This window comes from Oncorhynchus mykiss, chromosome 6, assembly GCF_013265735.2.
Source record: "Oncorhynchus mykiss isolate Arlee chromosome 6, USDA_OmykA_1.1, whole genome shotgun sequence".
NCBI classification, from domain to species: domain Eukaryota; kingdom Metazoa; phylum Chordata; class Actinopteri; order Salmoniformes; family Salmonidae; genus Oncorhynchus; species Oncorhynchus mykiss.
Window position 1 is genome coordinate 57,412,470 of NC_048570.1, and position 20,235 is coordinate 57,432,704.

Below are 20,235 nucleotides of genomic sequence, written 5' to 3' on the forward strand. Positions count from 1 at the left end.
CCATTGTCACTCAACAAATTAACACTTCAGGGCCACTTCAGGATATTTCATGTATTTCAAACTATATCCACTAGAGGGGATTGTATATCATCTCCACCCATGGACAAACAAGCTTTGGCAATGACAACGACCATAGGTGCTGGCAAGAAAGCCCAAACAGAACTGGGACCATGCTAAGATGTGACAAGGTGTGTGTGGGGGAGGGGTCACCAATTTTATGATAGAATAAGACCCTACATATGTGTCATCTTGTTTCCGAAAGGATCTTGTATAAAAATGTCCCATATTTTCTTGAATACGAAGGTCATGCTGCTAATCAATGTTCCATATTAGAACACTCCGAGCTCTCTTGTACTATTCCAATCAGCAAGAAATAAACTACACTCTGCCATACCCGAATCTTTCAATAGGCCTAGCTCATTACATTCCAGTTGCAGCCAAGTTACCATGACCTGCTGAAGCAGAGCACGCAGCAGACTTGTGAGCAGAACAAATCTGATAATCAGACCATCACCAAAAGGACCAGCAATTTCCAACATAGTTCATGGAAGAAAATAACGCCTAGCCCTAAAACATGGCTGTGTGTAGCCTCCATTACTTTGGTCTAACACACCTCTCCTATTAGAAAGTATATTTTTCTGTCACCTTTGAAGGTCATTGGTGAAAGCCGAAACGTCAAGCTTTTAATAGTTGCTTACGTGTTTTTTTAAAGTGCGTTTTTAATGGTGAGCGAGCGCCACACCTATTCCTTTTCAATGATCTTCCTGTCACACCCTCATCTCCAAGGTCACAAATAAAACCATCCGCTTTGTCTGAGGCAGACTTCCGTCTCTCAGATTGGCAATTGCCTTTGCCTGTCAGCCTGACTCAGTCTCAGCAGGCATCTCAGCGTCCTGGGGCCCCTGCAAGCTGGGCTCTGATCGAAGGCCAGCGATCTGACCCAGCGGCACATTAACCTCCCACTGAGTCCAACACTTACTGTTATGTGACAACTTCTTCCGTGGCAGAGGGGACCAGAGAGACACAACTCCTAACTGAACACCACAGGTGCCAGTCTTAAATAAAGTGGTACATTACAAGTGGTGGGTAAGTATACTGTACGGAAGCTGAAAGAACATTATGCAGAATAAGGAACTGGGTGGGATACGCAATGAAACTATGGCAGTAGAGAAATCTGCCGAGTCGGGGGAATACGGCAGAATATCCCTGAGACTTTCTAATGAGGAGCCGAACCACAGCTGCTTCCTACCTGGGCACATTATGTCAAAGCTTCACATAGAAAGGACATTTTCCTAGAACAACCCAGAGCTTCCTAGTCCTGCAGAAAGAAAAAAACACTATAAAAGAGAACTTATAAAAACAGATGGATTCATCCTTTATTGATCCCCTCGTGGAGGAGGGGAAACGAGACAGCGACCGATTTCTGTTTGAAGAGTGAAACGGTCTCAAACTTAAGTCGACGCTTCATGTTCCAAGTCTCTTATGTTTCCTCAACCGCTCTCAACCAGCCAAACCTACAGAAGCAGTATTCTATAAAGCTTGGAGGTTGTAGATCTGGATATGCTGCTACATTCCCACATATTCCTTGGGGTTCTTACAACGATTAAGACTTGTCCTAAACACAGTCGATAACACCCGAAGACAGCGCTTCAGTGCAGTTACAGCAGCCGCCTGTGATTCATCTGCCATTAGAACTGAGAACTGAGACGGATGCCCAGAAAAATCGGGATCATTGGTAGAAAAACACTGTGAACTTGCTAGGACAACGCTTCATTTAATTCACTGTAGTCTAATCCTGAGAGCAGAGAGTGATACTGTGGCTGTTCCACTAAAGTCAGTTGTTCTGTGATTATTTCTCCGTAGTGTAATCACTGTACTGACAATACAAAAACATCCCCTCAAGGTAAACCTGGACCTCTGCCAAGAATGGGCGTTCTGTGTGTGGGCACCCTTCAGCAGCAAGGCCTTTTTTCCTATCTCCGCTCACCTATCCAAATGAGAGTTGTGCCGTCGAATGAATCTGAATCTGAATCTGAATCTGAATATCTCTCTCTCTCTCTCTCTCTCTCTCTCTCTCTCTCTCTCTCTCTCTCTCTCTCTCTCTCTCTCTCTCATGGGATAGGGTGGTGATAGAGTATAACTGACATGTTCTTATACACAGTTGGCCAGCAGGTATCTTTAGGACAGGGGCTTGAGACCATTAGGTGTGATATTACAGTTTTCCCAAATGCTATGATGTTGAACGCTGAACTGTAGTCAATGAATAGCATTCCTTTTATCTAGGTGGGAAAGGGCAGTGTGGAGTGCAATAGAGATTGCATCATCTGTGGATCTGTTGGGGCGGTATGCAAATTGGAGTTGGTCTAGGGTTTCTGGGATAATGGTGTTGATGTGAGCCATGACCAGCCTTTCAAAGCACTTCATGGCTACAGACTTCAGTCATTTAGGCAGGTTACCTTAGTGTTCTTGGGCACAGGAACTATGGTGGTGTGCTTGAAACATGTTGGTATTACAGACTCGGACAGGGAGAGGTTGAAACTGTCGGTGAAGACACTTGCCAGTTGGTCAGCCGATGCTCAGAGTACATGTCCAGGTAATCCGTCTGGCCCTGCGGCCTTGTGAATGTTTACCTGTTTAAAGGTCTTACTCACATCGGCTATGAAGAATGTGATCACACAGTTGTCTGGAACAGCTGATGCCTTAATGCATGTTTCAGTGTTACTTTCCTCGAAACGAGAATAGAAGTCATTTAGCTCATCTGGTAGGCTCGTGTCACTGGGCAGCTCGTGGCTGTGCTTCCCTTTGTGGTCTGTAAAAGTTTGCAAGCCCTGCCACATCCGATGAGCATCAGAGACAGTGTAGTATGAGTCCTGTATTGACGCTTTGCCTGTTTGATGGTTTGTCGGAGGGCATAGCAGGATTTCACATTCCGGGTTAGAGTCCCACTCCTTGAAAGTGCCGCCTCTGGATGAGCGTTTTCCTGTTTGCTTATAGAGCTCATTGAGTGCGGTCTTAGTGCCAGCATTGGTTTGTGGTGGTAAATAGACAGCTACAAAGAATATAGATGAAAAATGGTGTGGTCTAGAGCTTATCAAGAGATACTCTACCTCAGGCGAGCAAAACCTAGAGTCTTCCTAAAATTTGGTGCACCAGCTGTTGTTTACAAATATACATAGCCCGCCACCCCTTGTCTTACCAGAGGCTGCTGTTCTATCCTGCTGAAAAGGGTAAAACCCAACAGCTGTATGTTATTCATGTCGTTGTTCAGCCACGACTTGCTGAAACATAAGATATTACAGTTTTTAATGTCCTGTTGGTAGGAAATATACATGCTCGTAGTTCGTCTATTTTATTATCCAAAGATTGTACTTTGGCCAATAGCACCAGTGATAAAGGCAGATTACACACTCGCCGTCGGATCCTTACAAGGCACCCAGACATACATCCCTGATATCTCTGCCTCTTTCTACTGCGAATGACGGGGATGAGGGCTTTTGTCGGTTGTCGGGAGTCAGTAAATCCTTTGCGTCCAACTCGTTAAAGAAAACCTTCCTCCAGTACGGGGTGAGTAATCACTGTCCTGATATCTAGAAGCTCTTTTCGGTCATAAGAGACGGTGGCAGAAACATTATGTACAAAACAAGTTACAAATAACTCGACAAAAACCCACACAATAGCACAATTGGTTAGGGGACCGTAAAACGGCAGCCATCTCCTCCGGCGCCATTATCATAGCTAGACCTATAGAATAACTGCTGCACTAGATGCGATGTACTGCACTGAATGCTGCTAGACAACATCTACATTCAGAGCCGAATTTCGGCCAGAGATGTGCCAACAGTCAAAGGTCAGTTATCATTTGCCAGGTTACATCAATAACAACGTTTAACATAATCCGCATGATCAGAGAACACACTCTCTCCCTCTATCACATTTTTCTTGTTCATTTGAATGTTGATTCCCCATGGAGAAGCGCTACACTTCCCCCACACATTATTTACATTCCAAATAAACCGTGTTGAACATCACATCACCTTTTTGTTCAACAGTAAAGCGTTGGAGAGGGCAGCACTCCGAAAAACAAAATGCTCTCTTAGCAGCTATGGAAAGGTGCAGAGGCAGCAAGAAGGAAATGGAAGGACACATTGGCAGACCAGTTTGTCTCAATTAACGAACGCCCACAACCATTATCTTCTGGTGAGCCTTATATCACTCTGAAGCCCATTGGTAATGCCTACTTTGGTGGTCCAGATACATTTAGTCTTCTAGTCTTCTTTTGCCTCGATATTTCTCAGTCTCCGTTTCTCTTCCTGAGGAAGCTGAGCTGCAACTCAGCTGGAGTTACAGCTCAGACATATCTCACTGTTAACACAGGAAATGAGAGGCCAGTCAGTGAGTCCAAATTGAGTTGCTCAGTCTCTTCCTCTGCTCGTCGTTATTTGCACCCTGTCAAATTCTCACCCAGACACACTTTCACCCTCTTCACATATGCTGCTGCTACTCTGTTTATTATCTATCCTGATTTTCTAGTCACTTTTAACCCTACCTACATGTACATTTAACATAATTTACCTCTACCTCGTACCCCCTCGTACATTGACTCGGTACTAATACTGCTTGTATATAGCCTCGTTATTGTTATTTTATTATGTTACTATTTCCTTTTTTAATTTAGCCACTTTCTTACTCTGCATTGTTGGTGAAGGGCTCGTACGTAAGCATTTCACAGTAAAGTCTGCACTTGTTGTATCAGGCGCATATGACAGATGCAATTTGATTTGATTGCAAGGTGCATTGATTGTTTAGGCGCGTCATGACAACCGGACATCCTTTCATTGTCAGCTGTCATTTCCTTTTCAATTGTAGGAATCCACTCTGTTTTCTTTTTCTTTCTTATGTTAGTTTGTTTGCGTGTGCGTGTGTGTTTCTGTGTGCGTATTTCTGCGTGTGTGTTTCTGTGTGCGTATTTCTGCGTGTGTGTTTCTGTGTGCGTGTTTCTGTGTGCGTGTTTCTGTCTGTGCAAGTGTCTTTGTGTAGCCTATCATTATTTCCTCCCACTTCAATTCCTTGGTTAAGGTAACTATGTGTCCTCATAAGATGGGAGAGGAAACATAATTATCCAACAACTGTGGAGAGAGAAGTGGCCCTTCTCAGCTGTTGCAGAGAGCTGCAGCATTTTCCTTTATTAGCTGGTTGGTCTGCCATATGTGACAACGGCTTCAAGTGAAATCCCAAGTTCAAGAACAACGGAGGCACTCCAGAAATTTTTTTTTAAAGAAAGAGAGAAAACGATGTCACCTCATTTCATCTTTGGCCAGGCAGTCTAACGCGTTTTCGGCAGTCATGGCTTCACCAGAGCAACCATTACGCATCTGATGAAGGCATAACTGCGGAAAGGCAGGAGTCTACACCCGGACAAAAATAAAAAAAAGTTGAAATGAGGTGACGTCGTTCTGTCTGTTTTGTAAAATCTTTTTGGAGTGCTGCCGTTTCCTAATGTTCTTGATTGCATTTGAAACTGCAGTATTTTATTTGCAAACTTGACCATGGGAAGAGATATTGCAATAGAAGGGATATTGGATTCACCAGATCCAGGTAGGATTGCTGAAGAAGAGGTAGATCTAAACAAATTGTGTGGAGTGTTCATTTTCACATAGCATTGCTCTCCTTGACTTCATATGTCAGTGAATTCAAGACAAAAAACATACAAAGTTAACCGCCCGACATTTTAAACCACACATAATAAAGCATTATTTAAAATATCATTGATGAGGTAAAGTCTGGGAGCGGCTGTCCTGAATACTCTCACACACCAACCTATCTAGTCCACAGCAAACAAAGCTCTGGCCTGAGTTGAGTCATTCATCATGAGGTTGAGAGTTACATACCAGCTGCTCCCCAATGTTCACTAATAACTTTTGTTTCCAAAGAGCAGTGTTTCCCAACCCTGGACAAGCATACCTGATTCCACTTGTCAACTAATCATCAAGCCCTCAATGAGTTGAATGAGGTATTTGTCAAGAGCTACAACGAAACTGTGTACTGTTGGGGGTGCTCGAGGACCAGGGTTGGGAAACACTGCCATAGAGCAGGTATTGATTTTGAGCTTGAACAGACAATGTCCTGTTTAACCTCTGTAGAGAGGAAAATACTTAAATATTATTACAGTGTTAACTGGTCCTTTATGGCTGCAGACACTTCCTGGAAAACCAGATTACTTGACTGTGAGAAATAATAAATGACACCCACAGACAGGGCAGTCTTTGTAGAATCAGACAATTCAGAGCCCTGGCAGAGTAAAATAGGCCACCGGAACCTTTCAGTGTTGTGCATTGAGTTGTGAGAGAGTCATGGTCAGAGAACAAAAACCTGGCGCGGTCAGAGATACGTGACATACGTACCTCTGTCTAGCCCACACCTATTTGTCCGACAAAGTTCTTTTGTTGTTCAAATAGAAATGTTCCACGTTAGTAATGGTGTGCAGCATAATAAATCACAAGCCATTTGCTAAATCTACACCTGCATTGCTTGCCGTTTGGGGGTTTAAGGCTGGGTTTCTGTACAGCACTTTGAGATATCAGCTGATGTAACAAAGGCTTTATAAATACATTTGATTTGATTTCAAATGCGGGTAATTACAAGTAACTCTCTGGAGAGGAGGGTTTACGATCAGCATCCATTAGTGTCAGCGGTCGATGGGGAGTCCAGACGGGACAGTTTGTTCCCTTCGTTAGAGGGGCTGTAGCCCTGCATCTGCCTCCATCAAACCACAAACAACCTTAACCAGAGAGTGTCAACAGAGCCGTAAGGACCTACCTTATAGGCGTATGACCCAGAGACAGAGGACCTCAAATGAGCTGAAATTAGCCTTGTCTGTTTGTTCAGTGTCAATACAGCCTTTCAAATTAGATTTTGTGTCAACACTGAGTGTCCCAATGTCAATGACAGGGATGACAATTTCCTTCATCTTTATAACATGCAAAGACTCAGGAAAGGAGTACAAAGGGTATTATCCATTTTTTCTGAGAGGCCTGGTGGCTTTAATGTCATTATGCATTTCAATAGGACGTGTGGTGCACGTCGTCGTGCAGGCTTTACGGAGGGAGGCACAGCTGGAGCTGGCTCATTTCAGTAAGGATGGATCTGGTCCGGTATTGGACGCGTATCATCTACGTAGGTCTCCACAGCATGCAATATATCATAGGTCTCATTGATTAAACAAATCGCATCGGTTTTCATCCCTGAATCATCCGCAGGGCCGGTTGGACCAGTTGGGTGTAAAAAAAAAAAAGTTGGTCTTAAACGTTAGGTCGGGCGTAGCTACGGGATGAGAATGTATACCTGTTGTACCAACCCAAAATAAGATTAGTCGATTGAAGACCGTCGTAGGCAATGCACGTGCGTGAGATTGGATGCTTCATTATTATGGTTGCTAGGCAGTGCCCATTACTAGGCTGTTACCTTCCTCGTGGCAGCTCTAAAAACTTTGCGAGGGACGCCCCATCACTTTCACAAAACCCACCATCTGATGCATGTTTTCTGAGCCACAACTGGGTGGATCTATCAATAATTATTGTGGGAATGAATGTCACAGAATGATGAAAACAAAGTAGACTAATGCCATTGCAGGCATTTATCATATTGCTGCTTATTGAAACTCCCAAAGTCATCCAACTGTTTTAAAAAGTTTAAAGCAATATCCGTGTGTAGTCAACTATCATTTCAGCACCGTTATGATTGGGACAGCGTTATCGCTCTGCTTTGAGACAAGGGTGGGGACATCTTGATAAATCAATCAATGTCAGATTTTTTGTTTTGATATTTGGTTACAATTAGGCTGGGAAAACATTAGCCAAATTGAGGTGTGGTCATGATGATAATCTTTTGTCTAGTTTGCTCGTCTAGCAGTGTCATCAGAACATTTTGCTAGCATGTTATGTAGCCTAGCATAACAGGTGGATTATTTTGCTCCTCTCGCGTAGTAGCCTAGGCTATCTCCTGCCAGAGATTCACTGAAACAAAATCACATTGATTGATTATCAGAAATCAAGGAACTTCTGACAATCAAATAATGCAATTTTGTTTCACTGAATCCCCGTCAGGGTATTTGGTTATTTGATCTCTGGCTGGGCAAATTAGTGGGAGGTGGCAGCTCATCTATGAGTTTGTTAATATCTAAATAAGACACATTTGGCATGCTATAATGTAGCATAAGTCAAGCGTATTATTTTGCTATTGACTCACGCACAGGCCACTCGAAAAAGCCTGCAGAGGTTGTGATATATGAACACGAAACTCACATCCTTTTGAAAATATAGATTTATATTACTGTCTGTGCATATCATGAAAGAAGACAATCGCAGGCGTAGCTCATAGAACAGCTGGTGCAACAGGTATAATATTTTGGTACGGCATAAAGCACATTTTACATCAGATGTAGAGTTACAACCCACTTGTGGAACAGGCTTGATGTGTTGGTGATCTGAGCTAAAGCACAGGATAAGATCAACCTTATCCTGAACACCAGAAACAACATTCTGCGAGGAAATGGAATTAGAAATCTCTACCTTAATCTGTTGCTCCCTTTTCTCCTAAAAAAAAATCCCAAACAATCCGCACAGCTTATTTGCATATACAGTAAGAGATCACCAAAGCTCTCCTCCGACAATATTGTATGCCACAGGTTCCCTCTATTTAGTTTCAAATTGAAGGGATGAACCTGTAACCTCTCAGTTATCCTTTACCCTTACTTACACTGCATGGCACCATTTATTTACCAGGTTAATCCCATTTAGATGAAATGGGTTTCTTTCCATTTGTCTGGTGGCCTAAAAACTAGGACTAATTCATCCTAGTATAAAGATCGTGAGAAAACTTGGGACTTCAAATTTGTTGCCATTTGTTAATGTGTTCATTTGATAACTTTTCGATTTCCCACCGTTTGAATCTGCTGGATAGAAGAGCATGCACCTGTCTGAGTCTGTGAGCCTGCTTCCAATAACAAACTATAACAATTCAGTATTCAGACAGCGGAATGCCTGGCGGTCCAAATGACCAGGACTGTTACAATAAACCAGGGGTTGGAACTGAGATTATTTTCCAATCGTTTCGTTCTGAACAGAACCATAATTTTTATTTGTTCCATTCCACTGTTCCGACCAGCAAAATAAAGTTCTGAAAAGGTTTGGACCCCCCAAAAAGTTATGGTTTATATCATTCCTTCCTAAATCTCTGAAATATATTTTTATGGACATTTGGCTAAACATTAAATTACTTCACGATGCTATGGCGCGGCCAAGCTATACAGTTGATTACATGCATTGGAGAGACAAGTGTAGGGTGTGAGATGCGACTGACATTTTGCTTGTGGGAGAGAGCAAGAGAGGGTGGAGGAGGTGACTTGGCTTGGAGCACTGGGCATCTTGTTATGGCATAATTATACCTACGCAGGAGCGGCTTCTATGGAGGAACTTTTAATGCCTTTGAACTTCCGAGAGTTGGCTTAACGTTGGACCAGAGCTAGCTAGCTAACAAGCGTGTGTGTGCAGAGCAGCACTAGAATTTAAATAAAACACGTCTTATCTTTTTGTAGTTAATAAATCTACTGTAAAACGTGATAAAATAAGTTAATCCATTCTTCTCTAAAAATCTCTCTAATTTCTGAATCCTACTTGTACCATCAGTAAGCTACAGTAGCCTATGCTTCGGAGTGGAATGGGCAGGTATATAACTTACACACGCACTGGAAAAGATTTTCAGCTGGCAGATAGAGACTAGAGTAACAGAGTGAGGACTTTGCATAGGCGCTTTGTGTTTTTTTTTGTGGGACTGGGAAAAAAATGCCAGGAACATAAAAGAGCATTATTAACCAGTTTCCATGCTTTTAAAAATCACGGTTCTGTTCCGGAACAGTATAGATCACTTCATTCTCAGTTCTGATTCTATTCCTCTAAAAAAATGTATTTTCTGGTTTTCAGATCTGTTCCCTGAACTGGTTCCAACCCCTGTTATAAATCTGAAACACCATCTGGACAGCATTGAAAGCTTTTCCCTTAGTTACATAGTATAACAATAGGACAGACCTAATGACAAATCATTCACCTTAGGTTGAGCAATACAGTAAGCTCATGTGAAAGAAAATTACAGACATACAAATGTATAAACTATCTCAACTAACCTGTATCCCCGCACATTGACTCGTTATTGTTATGTCATTTTATTGTGTTACTTTTTATTTTTTACTTTAGTTTATTTAGTAAATATTTTCTTAACTCTATTTCTTGAACTGCATTTTTGGATTTTGATTGGCAAGTAAGCATTTCACTATTCGGCGCAAGTGGCAAATAAAATTGTATTTGATTTGATTTAGAATATCATACCCACCCAAAAATGCTAAACTCCCCTGTTATTGTAATGGTGAGAAGTTAGCATGTCTTGGGGGTTTGATATTTGTGCGTCTAACTTTCTCATTACTTATCCGTAATCATGGTAGCATCCACATTAATGTAGAAACATATTCTATTCTTATTTACAATAAAAGTGACTCCAAAATCAAACAACACGTTATTTACCTTTTCATTTCTATTGGGCACAAAATGATCTGAAACACAACCAAAACAAACAGCAAAAGCATCTAACAAATGTGTTGAGTCTCAAGCTTGATGTAATCATTGAGTGATATGAATATGGGACCAAATACTTAACTTTGAACTACTTTAATACACAAGTGAATTTCTCCCAATACTTTCTGTCCCCTAAAATGGGGGGGACTATGTACAAAAAGTGCTGTGATTTCTAAACGGTTCACCAAATATGGATGAAAATACCCTAAAATTAAAGCCGACAGTCTGCACGTCAACCTCATAGTCTTTGCGTCATTTCAAATCCAAAGTGCTGGAGTACAGATTCAAAACAACAGAGATCACTGTACATTGTGTATTCATCACAAATTTCAGCTTTTCACTAAATCTACAATACTAATTTAATCAAAAACAAAACAAAAAGGTAGTTATCATTACTATGCAATTATACTACAGCTTTGGTGAATACTCGATCCTGACGGGAGACTGAGAGGGGGGCACATCATTTCTTAGAATGGATGCACATAACATTCCGCAATAACTTATCTCCTTAACTGTCATCATTGTCCCCCCTGCTGCAGTTGCTGTCTGAATCTGATAACATCTGAATCACACGAGAGATCACTACCGCAGGCCTTGTTGTTTGAGTCGCTATATTGACGCTCTTAGTCACAGACACCGAGGAAAGCGATGGCTGATCTGTGTTTATGTAGCCAGACTGACATGGCCTCAGCCTCACTCATTGCCAGGCCAGCCTTAACCATCCAGCATCATCAGGCCTCTATGGACCAGCCAGTCAGCCAGTGGATGCAGCCAGCCCAGGGCTCTGCTCACTAAGCCCCTTTTGTAAGTGCCTCTTACTTATAATGGGAGAAGAAAAAACTCCTGATCCCTTGATGCTGCCGCTGCTTCTCCTTCCGTTACATAAGAGCCATGAACACATCACAGCATCTGCTGGCAGTGACAGACTCTCAATAACCAACACCCAGGGACCAGTCTCATCACTCTACACAGCCTGCACAGAAAAAGAGTCCCTCAAATCCTTCTATAAAATGAAAAATATGGAATGTGAGTCAGTCAGGGGCACAGACAATTGTGCCATCCTCTTCCATTAATGCTACAAAGAGTTGGGATTGTGGAGGAAAAACTACACCACCGGTCTCATTGCAAACCAAATATTTTGTATGAAGTGGTCTACTGGATGTTATATAGTGACAGATTATGCACTTATGCTGTATATCAGTCAAAATCCTGTACTGTAGCCAAATCCTATTTTTTTATGTTTAGCTTTGGTGAACGAACACTCTCACATTACACCCCCCCCAGATTCTAATAAACAGGATAGCGTATTTAATCCAAAAGCTCAGCAATTAATGGGGTGAGGTCTATGTTATGACTGAGGAGGACACAGAAGTATGTTTCTTGATATCCCCATTCATGACATGAATGAGCATGTATTTACTATACTCCATAGGACATCAGCAGGTGCTTTTAGTAAGAATGATACCCATCGGGGTAAATGACAGATGTGATATTGCTTTTGCTATAAGATGCTATAGTGGATAATGTAGCCTAATGATAACTTTAATGTAGGCCTATCTAGTTGATGAAGAACCATATTGAAATGGAGTGTCAGCTCACATGAACACATGTTGTCTTGCCTACAAATAGGCTACAGTAGCTGCCACACTAAGGGGTGCATTATCAGGTGAGATAGTGACGGCTGCAGGTGATGTTTACTTTCACAAGTTGCAATTGAGAAAACTTCAGACATTTGGGTAGCAAGTTGAAGTAGTTATATGAAATATCGTGCGGGTTTGGGATGGGAAGTGGGGATAAATGAAAAATGTACTACCTGTATGATACCTGTTTCCTAATAGTGTGGAAGCAGGTATCCGCTGTCAATGCCCCCGCACCTTCCAACCGGGTTGACACTTTTCCTGGACAATCTCCCGTCTTGAAGACTGGACAAGGTGATACCATTTCGGGCAGGAAAACGTCCTCCTCCTCAGCCAGTTCTTCTAAGGTTGGTGGCACCAGTATCGCCGTGGGTGAATCCGTAGAGCTATGGACGATACGGGTTATACGGTCCCCGGTATCCGGTGCCTCAGCCATCGACACCGTGCTGTGTAGTAACTCTGGAGCGCCGCAACCTAAAAAAAAAAAAAGTAGCTTGTTTCCAACACTGGAAGTCCAAAGCAAAACTATGACTCGTCTTGTAATGTGACAAATATGCTTACAGATACTGACTTTGTTAGGCAGAATATGGTTGTAGTCGCCAGTATTCACGCGAAGAAGGAAATCCTGTAGGTTTACAGGGTCGTCGCTAGTTACCACAGCCACAAAATCGTAAACCCCGCCTATTTTTGCAGAGTAACTGCAGTGTACTGCAGCTGAACTGCCGCTATACAACACTGTAACTGCAGTTACACTGCAAAAATTACTGCAGTAAAACAACTGTGTTCGTTTTTGCAGCATACTACAGTTATAGTGCACTCTGACTGCAATCTTTTTTTCATAATGGACATGACCAAATTCACATAGAACTGTGTGTAGGTAGATCTGCCATTCTCATTGAAAGCAAGTCTAAGAAGCTGTAGATCTGTTCTATGTGCTCTATTTCTATACTTCCAGCTTTTACTTTCAGTTTTGTACACCAGCTTCAAACAGCTGAAATACAATATTTTTAGATATTGAAAATATATTTCACTGCAGTTTAGATGGTACAAGATTCTCTACATTTTCTATGCTTGTTTTGTCACATAAACTGTAATTGGTCAAACTTTTTTGCATCCAGGAAATCCTGTCTTTACATCCACAGTGCGATTTCAACAGATTTGTACTTTTTTTGGTGTCAAATTAATTAATGATTGTGTTTCGTTAAATTGAAGTAACAACATTCCTACCTTGCTTAGCATTATGTAGTACAATTGTGGCATGATTTAAATATTTTGTATCAGTTTGCATCAGTCTCAATGTCTCTCTCTATTGTTGCTCATGCTTATGTTGTTCACAACACACTGGTCTCTCCCCTAACTTCTGCATTCACGGGCGTCGGGCGGCATCTCTGTAAACTCTTTCTGAGAAAATAAAAACACTTCCAATCAAACAAAAGATTGGAGGTTAAACCGGAATTGTTCCAACCTACTTTCTATTTTCCAGTGAACCAAACATGCAATTAGGCCTATAGGCTACTCTTCTTCAATTGGGTATGTTACCACATTGATCCATTGCATTGTTCACAGTTGGCCGTTGGCTTTTTTATTAGGAAGACTACGTCACTGTGGTGGCCTAACTCAAACAATACTTTGAAAAGGCCTGAGTGATGATTAACCTGTGTAACCTTATGTTAGTCAACCACGACATGCTACACACAATATAACCTACTTTAAGCCATTTATCAAATCGTCCTTACAAAGGGCTGTAAAACTGGTTGAGCTGGTTAATGCAATTCCTTAGGAAACAGGAAGCTGTCCTGCGCAAATGATCCCAAAGGAAAACTACACCAAAACAGTGCCATGAGATCATTTGCAGTTGATTGGGTTATTTTGAGCATTTTGTTATAGGTAGACTATGTGTATGGGCCTAATTAGTTGTTGGACCCACTGCAATTTAGAACTATTTGAATGATTAGTACAACGACGATGGTTCTGGAAATGGTTACACTGGAACTGGGGCAATCAATGTCTGACCTCTCAATGTCTGACCTCTCAATGTCTGACCTCTCAATGTCTGACCTCTCCTGGGCTCTTGTTATACACTGTGTGACCTGGTGTTACCCAGTGAGTCAGACCATCGCAGCCACAAGATGAAATATGCCTGAATGATTGTTGGAAATGCCGACCATTTGTCCTAAACAGGGAGTTAAAATAGGACTTACAAGTAGGCAAGAGCATGTTTTAGTTTATCAAAAGGGGACAGTTGAATGTGGACAGGAACAGATAACTTTGGTCTAATACCCACAATCCATGCTGCACGGAGCACAGCTATATGGATCCGGATATTTTTTCGGTACGGTCAGTTTATGGGGCACTAGGATGCGGTCGATTACTCCAGCTAAGGATCTTATGTAGGATAGGGGGATGTTAAAAGGGAATTACTCTAAATTCACTGTGTGATCTTCTGGGGGCTGACCCAGACACTGGCTAATGGTTGGCATCTGTAAGCACCACCCGTGTCCTATTATCACAGTGAACTAAAGCAGATATCATGTTAGGTATGTATGTATGTGGAAAACACTACACCAATGTACGTCCTTTAATCTCTTAATTTCCCACGGTGGGTTCCAGACAAAGTGTATGTTATAACATGGATACAACATGCTGTGCTTTCTATTCTGTTGCATTGGGCTCCCGAGTGGCGCAGCGGTCTAAGGCACTGCATCTCAGTGCTAGAGGCGTCACTACAGACCCTGGTTAAATTCCAGGCTGTATCATAACCGGCCGTGATTGGGAGTCCCATAGGGCGACGCACAACTGGCCCAGCGTCATCCGGGTTAGGGTTTGGCCGGGGGTAGGCTGTCATTGTAAATAAGAATTTGTTCTTAACTGACTTAGTTAAATAAAGGTTAAATAAAACATATATAAATAATATGCATGTATATAAAGTATCATGTACCTGCCATAGACAATGTAACGCTCCAAACATATACATAAACATATACATAAACATATGTAATCAGGAATGCATATGCGTACAGTTAATTTACATTGCAGTTTGGATGAAACAGTTGCTCCACCGCCCAAAGTCAATAGGAGGGAGCCACACCTCTGTATAGAGCCCTGACTGAAATAACAGACTAAATACAAATAAATAGAAACATGAATGATACTGTGTATGCATTTGGGGCATGTAAATGACTAGTGACAGTCGATTTAGTGACAGTTTGAATCGACTTCCTTGGAAATGTGGGAAATGTAATGGAGCAGATCAAACGCTGTTTTAATTTATTTAGACAAGACATTAGGTTTTAGCTATATGAGAAAAGTGTTTATCGAGAGACTCTTCAGCATGCAAAGATAGTGGAATAATCTCTACTACTTACCTCGGTTTGTGATATATTGGGAGCTGGAGTGAAGCTGAACATTTATTTATTCAGTGTGTCACTGCTAGTCCAGTCCAAAGAATGCACTCCACAATTTCCACAATCTCCATCATTCATACTAGACGTTTCATGCAGTGCATATTCAATCTAGAGAGTCTGGTTTTACTTATTTTTTTTACAAAGAATCATTGTATTGTACTGTGGTGAGAAGTGTCCTCAGGTGGTTTGTGCTGGATGAAGAAGAGGTAACTAGGTTAGACTGTGAATTGACATTTCCATGGAAATGAGAGGACTAGGAACTCTCATCGCCTACAACCGCTCCCTAGGGTCACAATGAGTGAGAAACAGACAGCCCAGGATTTCCAGTCTTTATAATTGTCTGCTCTTTGCCATGGCAGCCCAGTCTTGAGTCCTGAATCAAATACCCCATCGCGGGACAAAGCTGTTGCATGCTTTCATGCTAACAGAGAATACATGAAATATTATTCTCCGTAAAACAGAGCCAATGCGCAGAGAAAACGGATCAATCTAAGTGCATCACTGTCATATATCAGGCATAGGAGGCTTTTTTACATGTGCAAAACAAACAGCTATATTAAGATTCACACGGGAGAGCAACACCTCAACATGAGGATGCAAAAACCCTTCTCTGGCCTTTTATACAGAGATTAAGGCAAGGACTGTACGAGGATTACATAAAGCTGCCTGGTAAATGCTATTGGGACAAAGCCCTTTCCCCCTTTTCTAATCCAAAGAGTGAGTTATTACACTGACATGTAGTTGATATATAGGCGGTAAACAAGGGGGAAAGAGGACATTCTGTTTCCTACTTCGTGGAAGCGATGTGTTCATGAAATCAAAAATGTAGCAACAACAAAAAATGTGTGTGCTATCTACGGCAAATGGGCAGTTTCGAGCCGTCCTATGCACAATACTGTACCGTGGTCCCGAAATTACACCCGCACTTTATTTGAAGGGGGTATATAAACATTTAGGTTACTATCACATGTACGTGATATTCTGCCACTGGATTGGCAGTGAATACTTGTGATTGAACTGGCTCGCCACCTCTGGATGTAGTGGCTTGTTCCATGCTCTCATGTGTTTTAGAGCTGTGATTATGTTTCCAGGGAGGAAGTGACCTGGTTTTCTATTCATATTTCTACATTGATACCAAACAAACACCTATGCTAGGTTCTGATATAATACAGTGGGAGACAGCCACTTGGGTAAGCGCTTGTGTGCTAGTGTTTTATGGTTCAGTTAAGAAAAGCAAAGAGTGCTCTACTTTTTGAGTGATGACGGGGTTAGAATCAGGTTAGCCAAAATGGATGGACTAACAAAGTCTGACCTCTTGTGGCGATACTGAGAATAGAGCTTGCCTGCACTTCCTAATGATATAACAACCACTAGGCACCAAAACTAGATCGCAAGGAATGCAAATGATTGCCCCGAATGCGTTTCTCAATGATATCAGGGCACAGAGACACAGTAACGAAGGAGACGGTGTTATGCTGATGCAATTTTTTATATTTTGCTTGATACTAACTCTACTTACTAACACTACTATTAAAGAGACTGATACAGAAAGGCAATACAGAAAGGCTCCTGTGGCTTACCCAGAAACACATGCAATTTACTTGTACAGCCACAGTGTGAAAGGTCAGCAACTGGCCAGTTCCTTCCCAAAGGCGCCAGGTGAATACCAAAATACATTTCAAATACAAAAATACATCCCCTTATTTACAGCAAAAGCATTCACTTTGTCTTATGTACAAAAGGGCACACATTACGAACGCCAACAAACACATGGAATGTTTGGTAAGATTTGCATCATTTCACTTTGAATTATAATAGCCTTGTAAAACCCCTCACACAGGTTCTGAAGCAGGTTTCTACCACACATTTGGGGGACTAATTACAAAAGATTGACCCTGGTTCAACCAGATAACTCAGTCTGACTTGATTTAGTGTGTTATGCATGATCCCAATGGTTTAGTGTGGACACAGTCATCAGAGAGCCTGTTCAAGATCAGCACATTGGACAGACTATAGAATATAGAGTAGCAGTCATTTATAACAGGTCCTGCTTTTAGACAACCTAAAGATGGTGTAGCAGGTAGGATAGAGGGGGCTGGAGTGGGTTGGGACAACTAAGCAACCATTTGATCAGTAAAAAGTGTGTTTATAGAAGGCAAGTGGGTGAGGGCTGGACAGCTTCCAGAGCATCTGGTTGAACCTTAGTTACACATCTATTAATCAAACGAAAGGACAAACATAGACAAACAGTATCTTGACAGGAAGCAATCTACATTTTCAATATACACACATTATCAGTGTACTCAGTTAACCAACTCTACATTTGTCAGGTAATGTGCACTAAGATATAAGACAGGCGACAACTAGGAAACAAAACCGACTTAGAAATTATATGGCTCTGATTAATAGGGTAGGTAGTGATTTTACAAACCATTTGACAGAAAATGAATAATGCAAATCTAATGACATGTTAGAGTAAAATACATATTAATTACATGGAAGGATTGTGAGTCTGGCCTCCCCTGATTATACACAGACAAGACACAGTTGTGAATAAGCAAGTGAAATCTATGAAGAGCAACAGACTGGACGTTAAGCTAAGACTCCAAGGCCACTGGCTGACCCAGATCCTCCATGCCTCCTCCACAGAGCCTGGGCTGTCTACTCAAACCCTCCTGCCTAGCATTACGCAATCCCATTTAGCGTCAGTGGGGCCGCCCCACTCACTCCTTACACAATCCCTCTCTCCCTCTCTCGCCCTGAAACAACACAGCAGGAAGAGGAGGGAACACCAGAATATATTCTATTCAATGTAACAAGGTTCTTCACAACAAAAACGCTGCATGAAAATCTTTTTGTATTATTTTGCTGCTGGAGTGACTGTTTTTAAGAAGCATCATCAACAGAACAGTGTTCTTTAGAGTGAACAGTTTTTCTGGGCACTACTGTAAATCGTGATGCGATTCTTTTTTATTTTTTTTATTTTACCCCCAGTGGATTCTGAACTTTGATATTCAATTTAAAATATACTCTATTTTCACATTCACAATGACATTAGGGCTGAATGGACTTTTGGCATAATGATGATATTCATTCATTTTTTTTTGTGGAGAAAAGGTATTCTCCTGGAGGTGTTTTGACTGTTTTTGTAAAGATGGGCAGTTTTGAGTCTTTTGGACTAGAGAAGGCTTTGCTCCAGTGAGGGAGTATTGTACACCCTTGGTAGGCATTTACACTGATTGTCCCTGTTCATGTTTTTTTTTCAATATATACACAACTTTCTTGATACAGAAATAAATACAAAAACAGACAAACTGTGTAACAGTTAAGACAACAAGATCATGTAAACATGACGTCATAATTGATATTCATAAAAAGAAAAGTTCACAATATTTTTTTGCATAAAATAAATATGCTCTTTTTTGATGCCAATAATACGTATATATTACATATGATTTAGTTTGCATAAAGAGTCAAATAATAAAATGAACAACCCCATGTGGACGGCGTGAGAATACAAAAACTGAAAGAGTTTGAAGGCACTTATACCCATTAGCTTGCAATGTCGACCTGAAGGGGAAAAAAAAGTGCAATGCACACACAAGCTTAAACATTATGGGACAAAATGTGGTCAAATGTACAAAATAAATGCCTTTGAAAGATGTATAATTCTAGCATGAGGCAATAGAGTGCATTTTAAGCGCTTTAAGCAAAAGGTAAAAGAGGACATTCTTTGGAATGTTTGTATTCAAACATTTGCATGACCAATTGTGAAGTAGGAGAGGGAATTTCTATAACAGAACAACTGGAATTATAAATACCCCCCCCCCCCACCACCACCCCACATCCCTATCCCCCTCACCCTCCTATCCAATTTGCTATAGATCCGCTATAGATCCCCCTACAGCTGAAGTACCCCCTGTGTTCTAAATATTTGTAGAAGTCCTTGAAAAAGCAACAGTGTGATGGAATCTGAGGAGCACTTCATCTGCACAGAAGCACTGCAACCACACTCACCCAGTTGAACGTGCAGACAGACACACATGGCACACAGAGGTTTCAACAAGTTACTCAATTCCAACCCCTCTCACTCCCTGCTTCTGCCTCCAGTCAAACACAGCAGTCAGAGATGAAAAGTTCCTGTGAAGCTTTGATTGGAGTTGCCTGTCATTTCTATCTTCTTCACATACCCTCTTCATCCTCTCTATCAGGTGGGACTTCAGGGAATGGGATGGAACAGGAAGGCCAGGGAGCTACTGCAGGAGGTCAGGGAGTGCAGGGAGAGGTGGGTTGGGGATGGCACACTAGGGGGCGCCGTAGTGTCACTACACATCCACATGGGTAAGGAGTCTGGAGAGCCTGTGTTTTTGCCAGCTCCGCCCCTCAAGGTTAAAAGTACTCCTCTCCTCCTTCGGGGTTTGGCTCTCTGTGGAGGGGAGAAATAGTCCATCAGTATCACAAAAAACTCTGGTAACCTAACAATCACATTAATTAAAAGACATTCTTCTTGTTAATTTTTGAGTAATTACAAGGAGCACTGATAAAACAATGAGTCCCTTGTTCTGAAGAGCA

At 41.6% G+C, this 20,235-nt stretch overlaps 2 protein-coding genes across 4 annotated transcripts in view; both read right to left on the reverse strand.

Annotated features, from left to right (window-relative positions):
• The window catches only part of LOC110526199 (diacylglycerol kinase zeta), a 124,633-nt gene extending 111,670 nt beyond the window's left edge, over positions 1-12,963 (reverse strand). For both annotated transcript variants that reach the window (XM_036980563.1, XM_036980562.1), the window contains exons 1-2: positions 12,831-12,963; positions 12,436-12,733 (exon numbers count right to left, since the gene is read on the reverse strand). In XM_036980563.1, the coding sequence (XP_036836458.1) occupies positions 12,436-12,695 (260 nt within the window). In that variant the 5' untranslated portion in view covers positions 12,696-12,733; positions 12,831-12,963. The remainder of the gene's footprint in view (positions 1-12,435; positions 12,734-12,830) is intronic.
• A 4,177-nt stretch (positions 12,964-17,140) lies between these two features.
• Positions 17,141-20,235, reverse strand: part of creb3l1 (cAMP responsive element binding protein 3-like 1) — a 28,298-nt gene continuing 25,203 nt past the window's right edge. For both annotated transcript variants that reach the window (XM_036980567.1, XM_036980568.1), the window contains exon 12: positions 17,141-20,089. In XM_036980567.1, coding sequence (XP_036836462.1) covers positions 20,053-20,089 — 37 coding nt within the window. In that variant the 3' untranslated portion in view covers positions 17,141-20,052. The remainder of the gene's footprint in view (positions 20,090-20,235) is intronic.